Source organism: Rattus rattus, chromosome 15 (assembly GCF_011064425.1).
Source record: "Rattus rattus isolate New Zealand chromosome 15, Rrattus_CSIRO_v1, whole genome shotgun sequence".
Lineage (NCBI taxonomy): Eukaryota > Metazoa > Chordata > Mammalia > Rodentia > Muridae > Rattus > Rattus rattus.
Window position 1 is genome coordinate 9,983,695 of NC_046168.1, and position 14,889 is coordinate 9,998,583.

The following is a 14,889-nucleotide window of genomic DNA, read 5'->3' on the forward strand; positions in this document are numbered from 1 at the left end:
TCGGCTCACCTTTTAGGTTTGTTTGGTTATTGCTGTTTTCAAAATTTTATTCTCAAAACAATGAGATTTCTTTGATTTTAGATTTATTTATTTATTTATTTATTTTAGGTTCTTTTTTTTCGGAGCTGGGGACCGAACCCAGGGCCTTGCGCTTCCTAGGCAAGCGCTCTACCACTGAGCTAAATCCCCAACCCCTTAGATTTATTTTTTATTTTTAATTGTGTGTGTGTGTGTGTGTGTGTGTGTGTGTGTGTGCCCGGAACAATGGAGCAAGTGCATATAAGTACAAGTGTCCAGAGTGCAGTAGGAGCCCTGATGCCCTAGGACAGGGGTTAGAAGCTGGGTACTGGGTACTGAGTTCATTCTGCAGGAGCAGTATGTGCTCCTAACCACGGAGCCATTTCTCTAGCTCTGCTTGCTTGCTTTTCAAAAGGGTCTCAGGCCGGTCTCAAACTCTCTATGTAATCAAGTCGGTCTTTGAACTCCTGATCCTCCTGCCTCATCTTCCAAGAGCTGGGATACAAGGTCTGCAAAACCATGCCTGACTTTGACCCACATTCGGTTCCTCTAACATTGAGAATTAATTGTAGCTAAGGAACATTTGGGCGTGAATGCTGTTTTAACAACGCTATTAACTTTACGGTTCAGTTTCTTCAGTGATTAACTGGATACCGGTGGGGGGGCAGCTGAAAGAGTTAAGACCCTGGTGAGTGGAGAGAAGGAACTTGCAGATAAGAAATATGGCGTGAGCGAGATATCTACTCATTTCCATGGAAATGACTCATATAACACTATATGGAAATGGAGGGTGTAAGAAAGAATGTTAGGGACCAGTTGCACACGGGACCTCACATTCTCTGCTGAGAAATGGAGTTCTACATTGCCAAGGCCTTTGAGTCTGATGCAATATGGAAAACTTGGCAGGAGTGGGAGAAAGGGCGATTTCAGGAGTGTTCTGAAGAAATTCGGGTAAAAGACCACTAGAGCCTGGGTTTATGTGGAAGAACTTGGGATGCCACCGCCTGCTGGAGGAGCTAAAGAATGGTCTTGTCTGGGCTTACACTCCGGGCCCACCTCTTCTTCTGGGTAACAGTGCATTTAGGGAAGTGAAGATTGCCACTTCCTTAGTAGAGCTAGGAAACACTTCCCTTAGATCTCAAGGTAACTCTAGCCCACCAGGAGGCTTAAGTGCCTTCCTTAAAAACAGTGTGCCCTAGAGAAGGGCACGTGAGCTTTCTCCAGGGGAATTTTCAAAACCATGCTGAGTCCTGGCACAGGAGGGAAGCGGGCCTGCACTCAGGACTGGCACACATTTCCATTTTTAGGTTAAATATGCCGTCGAAGGTTTAGCACAGCAATGTGTCCACCAAACCAATCTTACTCCTTTGCAGGCATTGAGATCACCTGCTCTTTTCTTTCTTGGTGCTCGGGTTGGATTTTAAAAAGTCGGGCGGGTCCAGCTGCTTACAGCGAGGCCCCAGCGCTGTGGGCCGGGTAGGGCGTGGCAGCTGCGGTGAGCGCACCGGGGGGGCAGGGCGGGGACCGCGCCAGAAGGGCGGGGCGAGCGCGGGCGCGCGCCCGGAACCTCGTGCACGCGCCGCGGCGCCGCCCGCCCCCGCCCCGCCCCGGTCAGCTGGGTTCCGCGTCCAGCCAGCTGAGGAGCATCCCGGGCGGCGCGAACGGCCCAGCCATGTCCGCAGCCATGAGGGAGAGGTTCGACCGGTTCCTGCACGAGAAGAACTGCATGACTGATCTCCTGGCCAAGCTCGAGGCCAAGACCGGAGTGAACCGGAGCTTCATCGCGCTCGGTGAGCGGCGGGTCCCCGGGAGCGGCGCGGGGCAGGGACGGAGGACGGGCGGGAGGCTCCTCGCGCATGGAGCGGGGCCTGGGAGCCGCAGGCTGCGGGACGCGCGGACGCTGACGTGTCGCCGCTGCCGGCCGCGACTGTCCGAGGACCCATATCTTTGGGCGCGGTGTCTAGCGGGGTGAAGCTCGCTTTCACCTCCGAACCACCCCTCCCTTTACCCCCGGCAGCGGGGCCTCGTGTGCACAGTCCGCGCCCGCGCGCGGGAGCCGGGTCTAGCCGAGCGGGGCTTCCCGGTGTGTGCACCGCGGGCCAGCCGGGAGGAAGGAGAGGCAGGGGACTGCCGGGTATGCCCAACCCAGCCGGGCCCTCCTCCCTAAAACTGGGGTTGCTCCGTATGCTTAGCCCAGGCGGGCCCTGTCCAAGGAGTTAAGGCAGGGGATTGCTTGGTATGCTTAGCCCAGACGGACCCTATCCCAGGGAATTGAGGCAGGGGACTGCTCAGAATACCCCAGCTCAGGAGGGCTCTGCCCAGGGAGGAGAGGCAGAGGACTCTCCAGTGTCCCCAACCCAAAAAAAACGATAGGCAGGCCCGACCTCCTGTGGTTGCTTCTCTCCTGTATTTGAGGCAGGAGGAAAACGCCTAGGAAAGGCCCAACCTCGAAGTGTGGGTGTGGGCGCGGACTGTCCCTTTAGAATGTCTGCCCTGCCACCCAACCCTCTTCTCTCCTGTCTTCAGGTGTCATCGGACTGGTGGCTTTGTATCTGGTGTTCGGTTATGGAGCCTCTCTCCTCTGCAACCTGATAGGTTTCGGATACCCAGCCTACATCTCGTAAGTGACTCACCCCGCAGCCCAGCCGTACTTTCCCCTCCACAACCAGATCCCCATTGAGAGCTTGTTGGGCTGTTCAGCCCTGGTCCCCGACATAGAAGTCGAAGCACCTTAAGGTTAAGGTACTGATTGCCCAAGGTTACATATTTGGGATCCTTAACTTGTTCTCTGATCTCCTGTCAACCAGCCAAAGGTGTTTTATATTAGATTATACTGACGTGGAGTTGACCTTACCAAGGCAGCACAAAATGTGGAGCTGGCTTCTCTTTCTGGCACGTGGACCTCAGCAGCATTGGGGTGAACTGTCCCACTGGTGACTTCGTTATTTCCCACATATGCTTTTGTTCACAATTAGTTTAAACCCAATTAGTTAGAACTTTCTTCACTCAGAGTTAGAATGAGGACAGGTGAAGAACTTTGACTTGATTTATTTTTTTGACCCCTCTCTCACACTGTAACCCGACTGGCTGGGAACTGGTTTTGTACCAAAAGTTGACCTCACCTTGCCTTAGCTTTTCTGGTACTGGGATTACAGACATGAGTCTTCAGCCTGGGTTAACTTTTTGATTTTAAAAAGGCTAATTGTCGGGCCAATGAGGTAGCTCAGTGGTTTGATCTTTACCCCAACTCTGACAACCCAAGTTCAGTCCCCAGCCAGCCACATGCTAGGAGAGAGAGCTGGCTCCAGCCAGTTGTCCTCTGAGCTCTAAGGGCCTCCATGCCACTTGGGGAAAGGTAATGGCAAAACATTAAGGCTATTTTTTTAATTAAAAACCATGAGCGAGTGTTCTGCCTCTGTCTGAGTGCCATATGTGTGCCCGGTGCTGCCGGAGGCCAGAAGAGAGTTGTTGGACCCCCTGGAACTGGAGTTAGATGGCTGTGAGTCATCTCGGGGGTTCTGGGAATCAACCCTGGCTCCTTTGGAAGAGCAGCCAGCCTTCTTAACTGCTGAGCCATCTCTCTGGCCCCAAGGGCAAATATCCAAAGCGAATTTGGAAACGGTAACAACCTTATAAAATACATTCATAACATACCTCCTTCGTTATATAAATTATTTGTGTAATTAAATTTTAAAAAATGTATCGTAAGATTAGGATCTAATGATAATTATTTTATAATAATTAATTAACGTGTGTGTGTGTGTGAGTGTGAGTGTGTGTGTGTTGGTTTCATCCATTTGTTTTCTGAAACTTCTTAACTATGGTAATAAAAATAAAGGGTAAGGGCTGGAGAAATGGCTCAGTGGTTAAGAGCATTGACTGTTCTTCCAGAGGTCCTGAGTTCAAATCCCAGGGACCACATGGTGGCTCACAACCATCTGTAATGAGATCCAATGCCCTCTTCTGGTGTGTCTGAAGACAGCTACAGTGTACTTATATATAATAAATAAAATAAATCTTTAAAAAAAATAAAGGGTAAAAACATCTCAGTTGGAGGCCAAAACACAAGATAATTATTGTTACATACCTGACTATCATTGGCTGGATTGGAATTTAGCATATGCTAGAAGGGAGAAGAATGATTTTATTGGTGTTTTGTTTCATTTTTTGAGACAATCTCAAGTAGCCCAGGCTGGTCTTAAACTTGGTGTAGCCAAGGATAACCTAAACTTCTGATTCTCCACCTTGATCTTCTCTGTGCTAGGATCCTAGGCAGTGTTAGCCTGGCTGGTCTTGCAGATTTGTTTTTAGAAGTTAGTTGTTCTGGACGAAGGCCAGCGGCTGACAAAATGAGCTTGCATGTGACATTGGAGATCCCTCAGGCTTCAAGTTGACAAGGGTTTTTACTCTCCCGGTGTTACCTGCACCATCTGGGTTTTGTAGTTGTACCTATGATCACTAAGGTAGACTGGGAAAGTCAGTTTGTCTTTCAGTGCAGGCAAAGGAAGAAAGACGCCCTTCTAGGGATATTTAATGTTAAATGGAGATAAGCAACCTGATTCAGAATCACTGTAGTCACTGTGTGTGTGTTAACAAAATTACCTGTAGTATACTCCTCCACCTGACTCTGTGTATTTTACTTGTAATTCTTATAAATGGGGTAAATTCTGTGGTTCAGAATTGTTTCTCTTCTTCCACCATGTAGGGTTTGGCAGAAAGCCTTTCCCCCCTTGAGTTCTCCCCAAGAATATGGATTTTTAAAAACACTGCATGACATGGTAACTTTCCTATACCAATGCTGTTCGATATATAAGTGTTTGAGAAATTCACTCCTTTGTCAGCATGAGCACATTCTATGTGAGCTGTAAAGGGTTAAGTGTTTCTTGGGTCTGGGCTCAGCAGTAAAGAACATTGGCCACTCTTTTTTTTTTTTTTTTTTTTGATTTTTTTTTTTTTTTTTTTTGAGCTGGGGACCGAACCCAGGGCCTTGCGCTTCCCTAGGCAAGGGCTCTACCACTGAGCTAAATCCCCAACCCCACATTGGCCACTCTTCATTGTGCCCGTGACTGAAAGCCGGGTGGAACTAGCTTCTTTCTCTTGACTAGAGGCGATCTTAGGCTGGTCCACCTTCAGTCATACTTCAAGGGGATTTTTAGGTGCCGATTTCAGCCTTATTATTTCTTCGTTTAGTTATTCATCATTTACATAATCAGCTGCATATTTACTGGTTCTTCTTACAAGATGTTCAATGTTCTGTCCGTTGCTAGAAGACAGCAGCAGAGCCCGGTATTTCTAACGAGTAAAGGGGGTGCATTTTCCAAGTTTTAGGATGTAGTCAATAAGTGGATGTGCTTTCTTCACGGCTTTGAGATTCTGAGACAAAGTGACATTTGAGTTGGAAAACCACTAAAAACGTAATAAAGGACACTTAATGATTTACGCAGAGGTTCAGCAAGCAACACTCGGTGAGCACCCAGCCCCCCTGGTGTCCGTTTGTACGATGTTGCCTTTCTGTAGGTCCAACTTTTTCACCTTTGAAGTCAGCTTAGGGCTTTGTGACTTGGGTGACCACTGGCGTCATTTGAGGGACAGTCATACTGATGGCTGTCTGGGTCTTTCCCCCTTAGAGCCTGATCTAATTGGTCGGGGATATGGCCTGGGCTTGGGGGTTTTGAAAGGCTTATCAATCTTTTATAATTTTATAAGGGGCTCTAGTGCTCAGAAAGTGTTGAGAGTCCCTGGTACCAAGTGGTAATAGGACACACCACACAAGTGCCCTGTACATGTGAAGATGGAGGAAAATGGCCTTCTGTTCCTGAGAATCGTCTAGAGACTTCTTCAGTGCTCCGCCCTGTGTAGCAGGGTCAAGAAAAAAATGTGACTTGAACATCATACAAAGCATAGAGACTGCAGTCAGTAAACACTCAAACAGCCCATAGTAATTTAATCAAGTCTGTCCATTGTGTAGCCGTTGAGGTTGTACAGTTGTTCTGTTTTTAAAGAAAGGAAATCCTTAACAGTGATGGTTTTGAGTAGCGCTCGGGTCATTGTTTCTAGGGGTCGGGGGATGGCTCAGTCGGTCAGAGGGCTTGCTGTGCACAACGAGTACCCAGCACCCACATAAAAAGTGGGGCATTCGTTCATTTGCCTGCATCCCAGCGTTGCAGGGTTGAGGTTGGCAGATCCCAGGAGTTCGCTGGTCACGCTGATTAGCTGACACAGCAAGCTTCTGGTTCTCTAAGAGGCTTTGTCTCAAGGAGGTAACATGGAGGAAGACGCTGGAAGTCGTCTGGCCTCTGCCTGGCACACAGACACATAAACCCACACACTCATGTGCATACGCCTCACACCTATATCCACCCACCACCACCAGCACCACCACCAGCACCACCACCTCCACCACCATCACCAACACCACCAGCACCACCACCTCCACCACCACCAGCAACCACCTCCACCATCAACAACACCACCACCACCAACACCACCACCACCACCACCAGCACCACCACCACCACCAGCACCACCATGACGTTTCTGCATGTCTCAGTCTGGCTGGGCTAGCATAACAGCAGGTGATTGGTGAGTGACTTGTTCTGACTTCTGAAGGCTGAGAATTCTGAGACTACAAGCTACCAGCTGATTTGGTGATCTGCTAACTGTTATGTGCTTCATAAACGGGGACAACATGGCAGAAGAGGAGGACAGACCTGGTCGAGCTGCTTATGTCAGGCAGAGAGAGCCCTTACAGCCTAGTCACCTTCTAAAGGTCCCCATGGCTTAGGATATTGGGTATTGGGTTCCATTAAACCGATTTGTGGGGTACAGAAATCCAGAAGCAGTGGTTGTCTTCACTTGGTCGGTCGCTCTCTGTTCCCCTTACTGTGCTCCTCAGTCCCGCAGATATTGCAGTCTTCAAATCTGAGGTTCATGTGCTTAGCAAATGTCAGTGCCAGCCATATACTAGCTGTACGGCTGGTGTAGCCCTTTGGATATGGCAAGGAGTAAGATAGACACACTCTCTTCTGTGTCAGCAGTCTGCCGTGAGCAGGCAGGAAATAGGTGGAGTAGCGGCAGAGTGGTGGACTCTCAGGAGAGAGGAGCAGGAACGCTCTTTGGATATTTATCAGCAGTGCTATTAAGGCCTGAGGAGTGAGCTGGGCCCAGCCTGGCAGAAGAAGTGGTGTAGGCCATGGCCTGAGGCACTGGCAGCCGATGCCACCAGTTGGCTCTGTGACAGGGAAGAGTGCCTGGGAATGACAGGGAGGAGGCAGTGCCAAAGGGGTCCGGGCGTGCAGAGGGCATGGCTGACAGTGAGTGAGGTATACCTTTCACTCCAGGTGGTTGCATTTTTTTTTTCTGATTGTATGAGAGAGGGTTTAAATAAGGGTCACATGATAGGACTTCCCAGAGGAAACGTAAATGGCTGCTGAGACTTCTGGAAGGGAATGGTGATCTTGCTTTTAAAAAAAAAAAAAAATCAGCCAGAATTTATTTCCTTCTTTCCCTGCCTTTCATTTTGTTCTTGCTGTTTCTTCCCCAGGAGGGGCACACAGATTGCATTTAAAGGTTAGCATCGGGCCTACAGATTGCAGGGTGTGGAAATGAAATTTGGAAAAGCTTATTTGGCCTCCTGCCTTTTTCCATTACTCACCCCTTGAGAAATTCATGGGTGAGGCTCAGGTGCATTTGGCCCCAGGTCAGGGCTCTGAATGCTGGGGCACGGAAACCATTGGGAGTGGGGAGCCAGCGCCCACGGGCCTCCTTCCCTGGGGTCTTTTTTCTATGCACATAGTCTCTTTGAGCCCCCTAATCTCTGTGTTTAGACATTCTGGTTGCCCCATCTAGGCAGTCTGGGAGCTAATTTCAGCCTTTTTGTTACCAGAACTGTTGACAGATCTAACTTCATCTCACTGATAAGAAAAGGCCGGACAGCAACAGAACCTGTTATAAAGACAGACCCACCTCTTTCCCCCCATAGCCCAGTGTATCTACCTCAGTGTCCAGCATATTCACAAACCTCGGCAAACATGTAGTTCTGACCATTTTTGTTACCCCCAAAAGGAAATCATTAACAGTTATTCCCGTTTCTCCCCTCTCAGCCCCTGGGAAGCCTTAGCTAACGTCCGACTCAGTGAATGTGCTCTGCACATTTTACATAGGTGGGATCGAGCACAAGCACCAGCAGGGAATGCAACTCTGCACCTTCATACACAAGGCTTGTTGCCTGAGACCTACAAGGACCCTTAGCCGTGTGGTGGTGTGGGGGTGTGAGTGTGGGGTGTGGGGTGTCAGTGTGGGGTGTAGCAGTGTGGTAGTGTGGAGGTGTGGGGGGTGTCAGTGTGGGGGTGTAGCAGTGTAGTGGTGTGGTATGTAGGGGTAGGGGTGTCACTGTGGGGTGTAGCAGTGTGGTAGTGTAGGGGTGGGGGTGTCAGTGTGGGGGTGTAGCGGTGTGGTGCTGGGTCAGCCAGGGCCATGAGTCCTCTCCCCGCTTCTCTGTACGAGTAGAATCCCAATGCAAAGTCTAATGATGTGGTTTTCTTTGTTTATTATTGCCCTGCAATGAGGAGAGAGGAAGGGCTGGTTTTCTGTCCTACTCGGAAAGCTTTTGGTTTAAAATTCTGCACAGACCTCTGTGTTTTCCTTTTTATTTCTTACGTGCTTAGAAAAATCAGGCTGCTACTCTCCCGGAGTTGCCAGAATTCAGCCTTAGAGGTCAGATACAAATCAAGGTCCTTGAGTGTTGAGTGTGTTTTAGGTGTTGTTTTCTGTAGGGGGTTGAACACAGGGCCTTGTGGCTGCTACTAAAGCATACCACCACTGAGCTAACCCACAGCCCTTCTAGTGTGGAATGACATTCTGTGGTCAGGCATGTGAACACATATCTACTACTGTCCTAGCATTTAGAAAGTGGAGCCAGGAACAGCAGGAGTTCAAGGTTATGCTTAGCTGCACACAACAGTTTGTGCAGTTTGTGGCCAGCCTAAGGCTCTCCCTTGCACTCTCAAAGAAAAAGGGGGAGGGGAGGTGTTGAGGAGAGAAATGGTAGTCTAGGGGATACGCACGCATGCTCACACACATGCATGCACACGCTTGCACACACGCATGCATGCACACAGGCTTGCAGGCAGAGAGGAAGGGAGAGGGGAGAGAGATGATGTATTTCCCAGGTTATACAGAGACCAGAGGCCAGGCCTGACCTGCAGCCCTCAGTTACTGCATAGGAGTGTGACAGCACCTTTTGACATGTCAGTGCTAATCTTACAGACTATAAACATGTTTAGAGTTCATTGCTATGGTATCTGTGTTTAAAAGTTTTGAGTCTCACACCCACTTTGGGGACATGTTATTTTGCTTTCTTAATGTTCTCCAGCCCAGTTTAAACTCGGGGCACCAGAATAAAGAGCCGTATTTTCTCTGGGTGTGATGACATCATATCCTTTCACTGAAAGGTGGAGAGGGGCAGAGATCTGTGAGGCAGAGCCACAGGTGGTTGTGAGCCGCCTGAGGGTGTCACAAGTTAAACTCTGATCCTCTGCAAGAGCAGTGTGAGCTCTGAACTGCCGAGCCGTCTCTCAGCCCCAAGAGCTTTACTCTCACACAGCTGCTGGACACTCGTGTAGCGTTTTATTTCACAGAACATTACATACATCTTTGTCTAAGGCCTTTGCAAATATAGCTCATTTAATGCCCAGAACGATCCTGTTGTGTAAACGCATTGGTAATTCCCACTCTTACAGACAGGGAGCAGAAGTGGCCTGACCAAGGCTTTGATCCGTGTGTGGGTGTTGTTGTAAAAATATAAAAATAAAAAAAGTAAGGTTGTCTTTTTATCCTGCTAGGTTCGCCCACGGTGCCCCAAGGTATCTGCTAGATATCTTGGTAGAAACACATCCCAACTCCTTGGTGGCCCAGTGTCTCCAGCTGCTGCACACTTTGCTACACTCAAATCGTCACATAAAAGAACACACAACACAATAATCTTTGACTCAATTGATAAGATATAATTGCCCACCTAAACATACAAAGCCCAGTACCATCCATCCCTTAAGAGCATTTGTAACAACCTGTAAAGGTACAGTGTGGAATCTTAACGTTACCCACCATATTCTCCTGCCATGGCTTCTCTCTCTCCCTTTCCTCCTTTCCATTCCAGTCTCCTCCTCTTCCTTCAAACTTCTCTCCCCATCCTTCCTTCTCCTCCAATGACAGGCTTCCTTCTATCCTGTACCTGCCCCTCACCTGTACTTTACAAATTCAATGGGGAGAAGGTTCTGGCGAAGTCACCTGAGTCCACAGTAGTGACTAGGCAGCTGTCCTTGGGGAAGTGGAATTAGCATCAAAATACAGATAATTCCAGGGCAAACCACCACATGTGGGAACTGGTTTTAGAGCCCAAGGAGTTGGTCCCTGGTCTCCATTTCAGTTAGATGCAGCCTACACGGCCTTTTGTGTGACCTGTAGATTCACGCAGTACCCCTATGTAGTGAAGAAACACCGGTGTTAACATTTTCTTTTATTAGATTAGCTCTGAGCACTTTAGCGTTGTGCACGGTGCCCTGTGTCTCTCCGCTGAGGTGCCTCTGCCCAGTGCCCTGGAGACATTTGCTGCGTTTTATGAACATGAGCTAGAAGTGCTATTGATTCCCCTGTTACCTGTCATGTGGCTTTAGTGTCCACCCAGGCCTGCACACTGTACATGTGCTGTAGTGTTGTCAGGCATCCCAACCCCTGGACTGAGAGAGCAGTCTTAACCAGTAACTCCACTGGACCTCATTATCCTCCTGCCTCGGTTCTCTTGTTCTGGGATTTTAGGCATGAGGCATTGCTTGGCCAAAGTTAAACCATACTTGACATAGATATTAGTTGTAAAGTCTTTGGTTTTGTTGACAGTGGTTGTCCCGGGGCTTTGAAGATGCGTTCTTCACTTTCTGTGACTTGTTTCTGAGGGGCACAGGAACCATAGTATGTTTCTAAGTGTATTGTGTGCGAGACTTCAGAGGCCTGCTAATATGGAGTTGATAATTACAGAGTGTGTTACTCATGGGCAAGGAGCCCAACTTAAAAATTATTTACATCTTTGTAATCAGTGAGTGTGTGGAGAGAGCAAAGGGACATGTGTGGAGATCAGAGGACGATTCTGTCCTGTTTGCTTCTTAGACTTCGTGCGTGCACACACACACAGACAGATGTGTACATACGTGAGAGTATGCATGTGAAGGCCAAGGCCTGAGGATTGTAAGGTGTTGGAGCTGGAGTTACAGTTTCTCATCACCTGATGTGGGTGCTAGGAACGGAATGCAGGTCCTCTGCAAGAGCAGTAAGAGGCTTAGCCAAGGCTGCGTCTCCAGCCTGTTCTCCTCAGGCCTTGTTTTGTGGCAGAGTTTCTCTCGTTTCAGACAGGGTGCTGGATGTGAGTGGCTGGGTGATGGAACCGTAGTCTTATGGTAGGCGTGGTGGGGCTGGGCTTACAGACATGAACATGTGGTCTCTGAGGGTGGGACTCAAGCTGTCTGGCTTCACTAGCTGAGCCATCTTGCTGGGCCCAGCTTATGTTTATAAAACTCAATGTTGTTATGTGTAAAGAGTCACAGAAGCAGGCCAGGTGTAGTGGTGCACTCCTTTAATTCCAGCACTTGGAGAGCCAGAGGTCTTATCTGCTTCATTCATTTTTCTATACTCTAAGAAAAATTATATCAAAGTAAAGAAAATTAAGCCATCAGTATTGCCTGTGGATAAATGCCCCTCAAGTTTCCTATTTGACAGGCAGAACATAGACATGGGCAGCACTAAATAAACCACGTGGGTTTTCAGACTCAGTGTATGGTCACCTTTCATGGCAGTGCTACCCACTCTGTAGGTAGCACACACTTGTTCTTACTCTGTTGACAGGAGAGAATGTTGAGATGCACGTTGGCAGGAAGAGCCTTAAGTCCGAAAGAGCCATGTATTGTTAGAAATGACTAGTGGAGGGGACATGGAGATGATTTAGGGGGTGAGGCATGTGCCCCCAGGCCTGACGACCTGAATTCAATCCCCAGCACCAGTGTGGGAGGACCGAACTGACCCCCAAGATGTCCTCTGAACACACGTGTTCATGTGGATGCACACATGCACACGCATGCGCACTCTCTAGATAAGTGTAATTTTTTTTTTCTTTTTTTCGGAGCTGGGGACCGAACCCAGGGCCTTGCGCTTGCTAGGCAAGCGCTCTACCACTGAGCTAAATCCCCAACCCGGATAAGTGTAATTTTAAAGTGTCTAATTGGTTGGCTGTGATAACGTAACAGATACAATGTCTGACGAGGAAAGTTCCAATAATTACAATTATAATAAATACTTAAAATAGAACATGCACTTTCTTCCCGTAGTTTCTTTCTGTTACTTTTAATTTGTTAATGATGTGAATAAAACATACTTGTAACTCAAAATACTGCATAAGAGTTGAGCAGCATTAATTCATATTCATTCTAATTTTTTAATTGCTTAAACTCTGTTTCGTGGTACTGGGGATTGAACCAGGGCCTGTGTGTACAAGGCAAGTGCGATAACCACTAAACTACACCCCCGGCTCCTGTGCATACTTCCCAGTGCTCTTGTGTTACTCTCAAGAGAGACTGTGTCTGGAAGAAGAGAACTCAACATGGAGGAAATGAATGGGCTAACAGTTGACACGTAAACACTGGAACGCTTGTGCTCACCGAGAACAAACGTTCTGTTGAGAGCGAGCGAGTGATGGCTGCTGGCAGGTGCTCCTCCTCGGGCTTCTGGCTTGGTTTCAGTTGTGATCTGTGTGTGTGGCTCTGGCTTGCACACGCTGGGCAACACCTGCTCAGCAGGCTGGAGGAGGGGAGCACAGAGTGGTTTTAGCTGTAAGGGTCTCTCATTTTGTCAGCAGGGATATTTTGTCCTTCGGCTGTCAGGTGTCTTTCCTCCCATGACACCATGGACAGCCATGCGTCCTGAGCGCACTATTAGGAGTTCCAGGAGTTTATCAAACAAAGGCACTGGGATTACCACAGTGGGTGGAGACTCTGATCCTTCCCCTGGACTTGACTTCCCCTATTTCTGCCAGTTAATGTACACAAAACCATGTTGTGGGTGTATGACAAAGGAGTGGTTGCCAGGGAGGGAGGGAGGGAGGGAGGGAGGGAGGGAGGGAAGGAGGGAGGGAGGGAGGAGCATGGAGCTGCGCTGGCACTTCTGATGCAGTAATGCTGCTGCGATAGTTAAATGGTGGCAGTGACCACCACTCCACAAACTCAGCGCCCTGGTGCCAGTTGGAGCTTTGCAGCATTTATAAACTTGGATGCTATTAGCACATATGTATGCAGATAGGAAAAGGCGTATTCTGTCCTCATCAAAACAGCCAAAACGAAAGCCTTGTGATAGCACACACCGCAATCACAATGCCTAAGAGGACAAGGCTTGCCTGGAGAGAGCCCTGGTTAATGTCACATTGAGACCAGCATGGGTTCCATCTGAGACCCATCTTTAAAACAAAACCCAGTAACTGAGGCTCCTTTAATTCCAGCAGCCTGGAGGCAGAGCCAGGTGGTTCTCTCAGTTTGAGGCCAGCCTGGTCTACAGAGAAAGTTCCAGGACAGCCAGTGCTACATAGAGAGACCCTGACTCAAAAACAAAACTAAACAAAAAAAGTAAACGACACTCATGCCCCAAATTCCAAACTAAACAGCGTACAGTAACATGAGAGTTAAAAAAGATGCTGTGAAATGCCTGGTTTGTAAGCAGAACTTTCTTTTTAAAGTAGCCTGCTTTGGAGAGTAATTATAGATCCACAGTAGATGGGTTATAGATGGGACAGGAAAACCAGAAGTTCCCATATAGCCCTGCCCCCTCTGCAGAGCATTCCCACTGGAGAGGAGTGCGTTACAGCTGAGTGTGGATGGACACCTCTTTATCACCTGAACCCCAGGATTGGCAGCGTAGTCATGTCTGGATCAAGGGATGTTTTCCGCTCTTGTTAGAGGCAGTTAGTTTGGGAGGGACAGCAGACTGGTGGGTAGGTAGCTCATGACCATCTCAGCTCTGGTTTTCTTCATATGTCTTTGAAGCTGTCCTTTAACATCTTCAGTTCTTGGCTTTGTCTCAAAACAACAAAAACCCAAGCAAACACAGCTTCAGAGGTGTGAACAAGTAGGTGAGCCCACTAGGCGTGGGGTCAGCCAGCACCAACCGTTGAGCGCCCGTGGGCTGCAAGAGGCTCATTCGTGCCCTTGGGTGTGGATTGGTTGCCAGTTCATTACTAAAGAAAATAGGTTTTCCCAGTATGTCTGTCTTCCAGGGTTGGCCCAAAGAGTGTTTCACTGTATACGGGCCTTTGGGGGTTTCAGCTGACTCTTTGCTCTTGCAGCACGTAAGATTCGGATATATTTAAAATCCATAGACAATTCTCTCCCCTCCTCTCAGCCTTACTGATGGCATTTCCTGAACCAGATCTTAGGGATTATTGATCTTTTTCTCTCATTAATTACCCACCTCCCTGTGAGTTTTAATAAAAATTAGTATAATTATTACCTATTGTGGACATATTTATTCTGGGCCATTCAATGTTTATAAATACATCATGTATACTAACTACTGTAATCGTCATGGTGACGCAGTAAGGGGTATCATGTCACTTGGTAGATGAACAAGCTGAAGCCCAGAGAGAATGAATGCCCACCCCCCACCAAGGTTAGAATGAGGTGGGGCAGGGCGGTAAAGTGGTTGTGAAGCCAGGCAGACAGTGTGCCCTAGCGTTATTAGTTTTTGATAGTTTACTTTGTTTAGGTAGAAAGTTCAAATGGGTTTGTTTCCTCCGACAGGCTATACCCTCTCTCCTGTTTCTCTATGTGTATACATCAAAGG

The 14,889-nt window shown here is 48.3% G+C and overlaps 1 protein-coding gene across 1 annotated transcript in view; it reads left to right on the forward strand.

Annotated features, from left to right (window-relative positions):
* The first annotated feature begins 1,600 nt into the window (after positions 1 to 1,600).
* Reep5 (receptor accessory protein 5) overlaps positions 1,601 to 14,889 on the forward strand; it is a 29,723-nt gene continuing 16,434 nt past the window's right edge. Inside the window, exons 1-2 of the mRNA XM_032885599.1 lie at positions 1,601 to 1,808; positions 2,545 to 2,638. Of these exons, the coding sequence (XP_032741490.1) occupies positions 1,691 to 1,808; positions 2,545 to 2,638 (212 nt within the window). The 5' untranslated portion in view covers positions 1,601 to 1,690. The remainder of the gene's footprint in view (positions 1,809 to 2,544; positions 2,639 to 14,889) is intronic.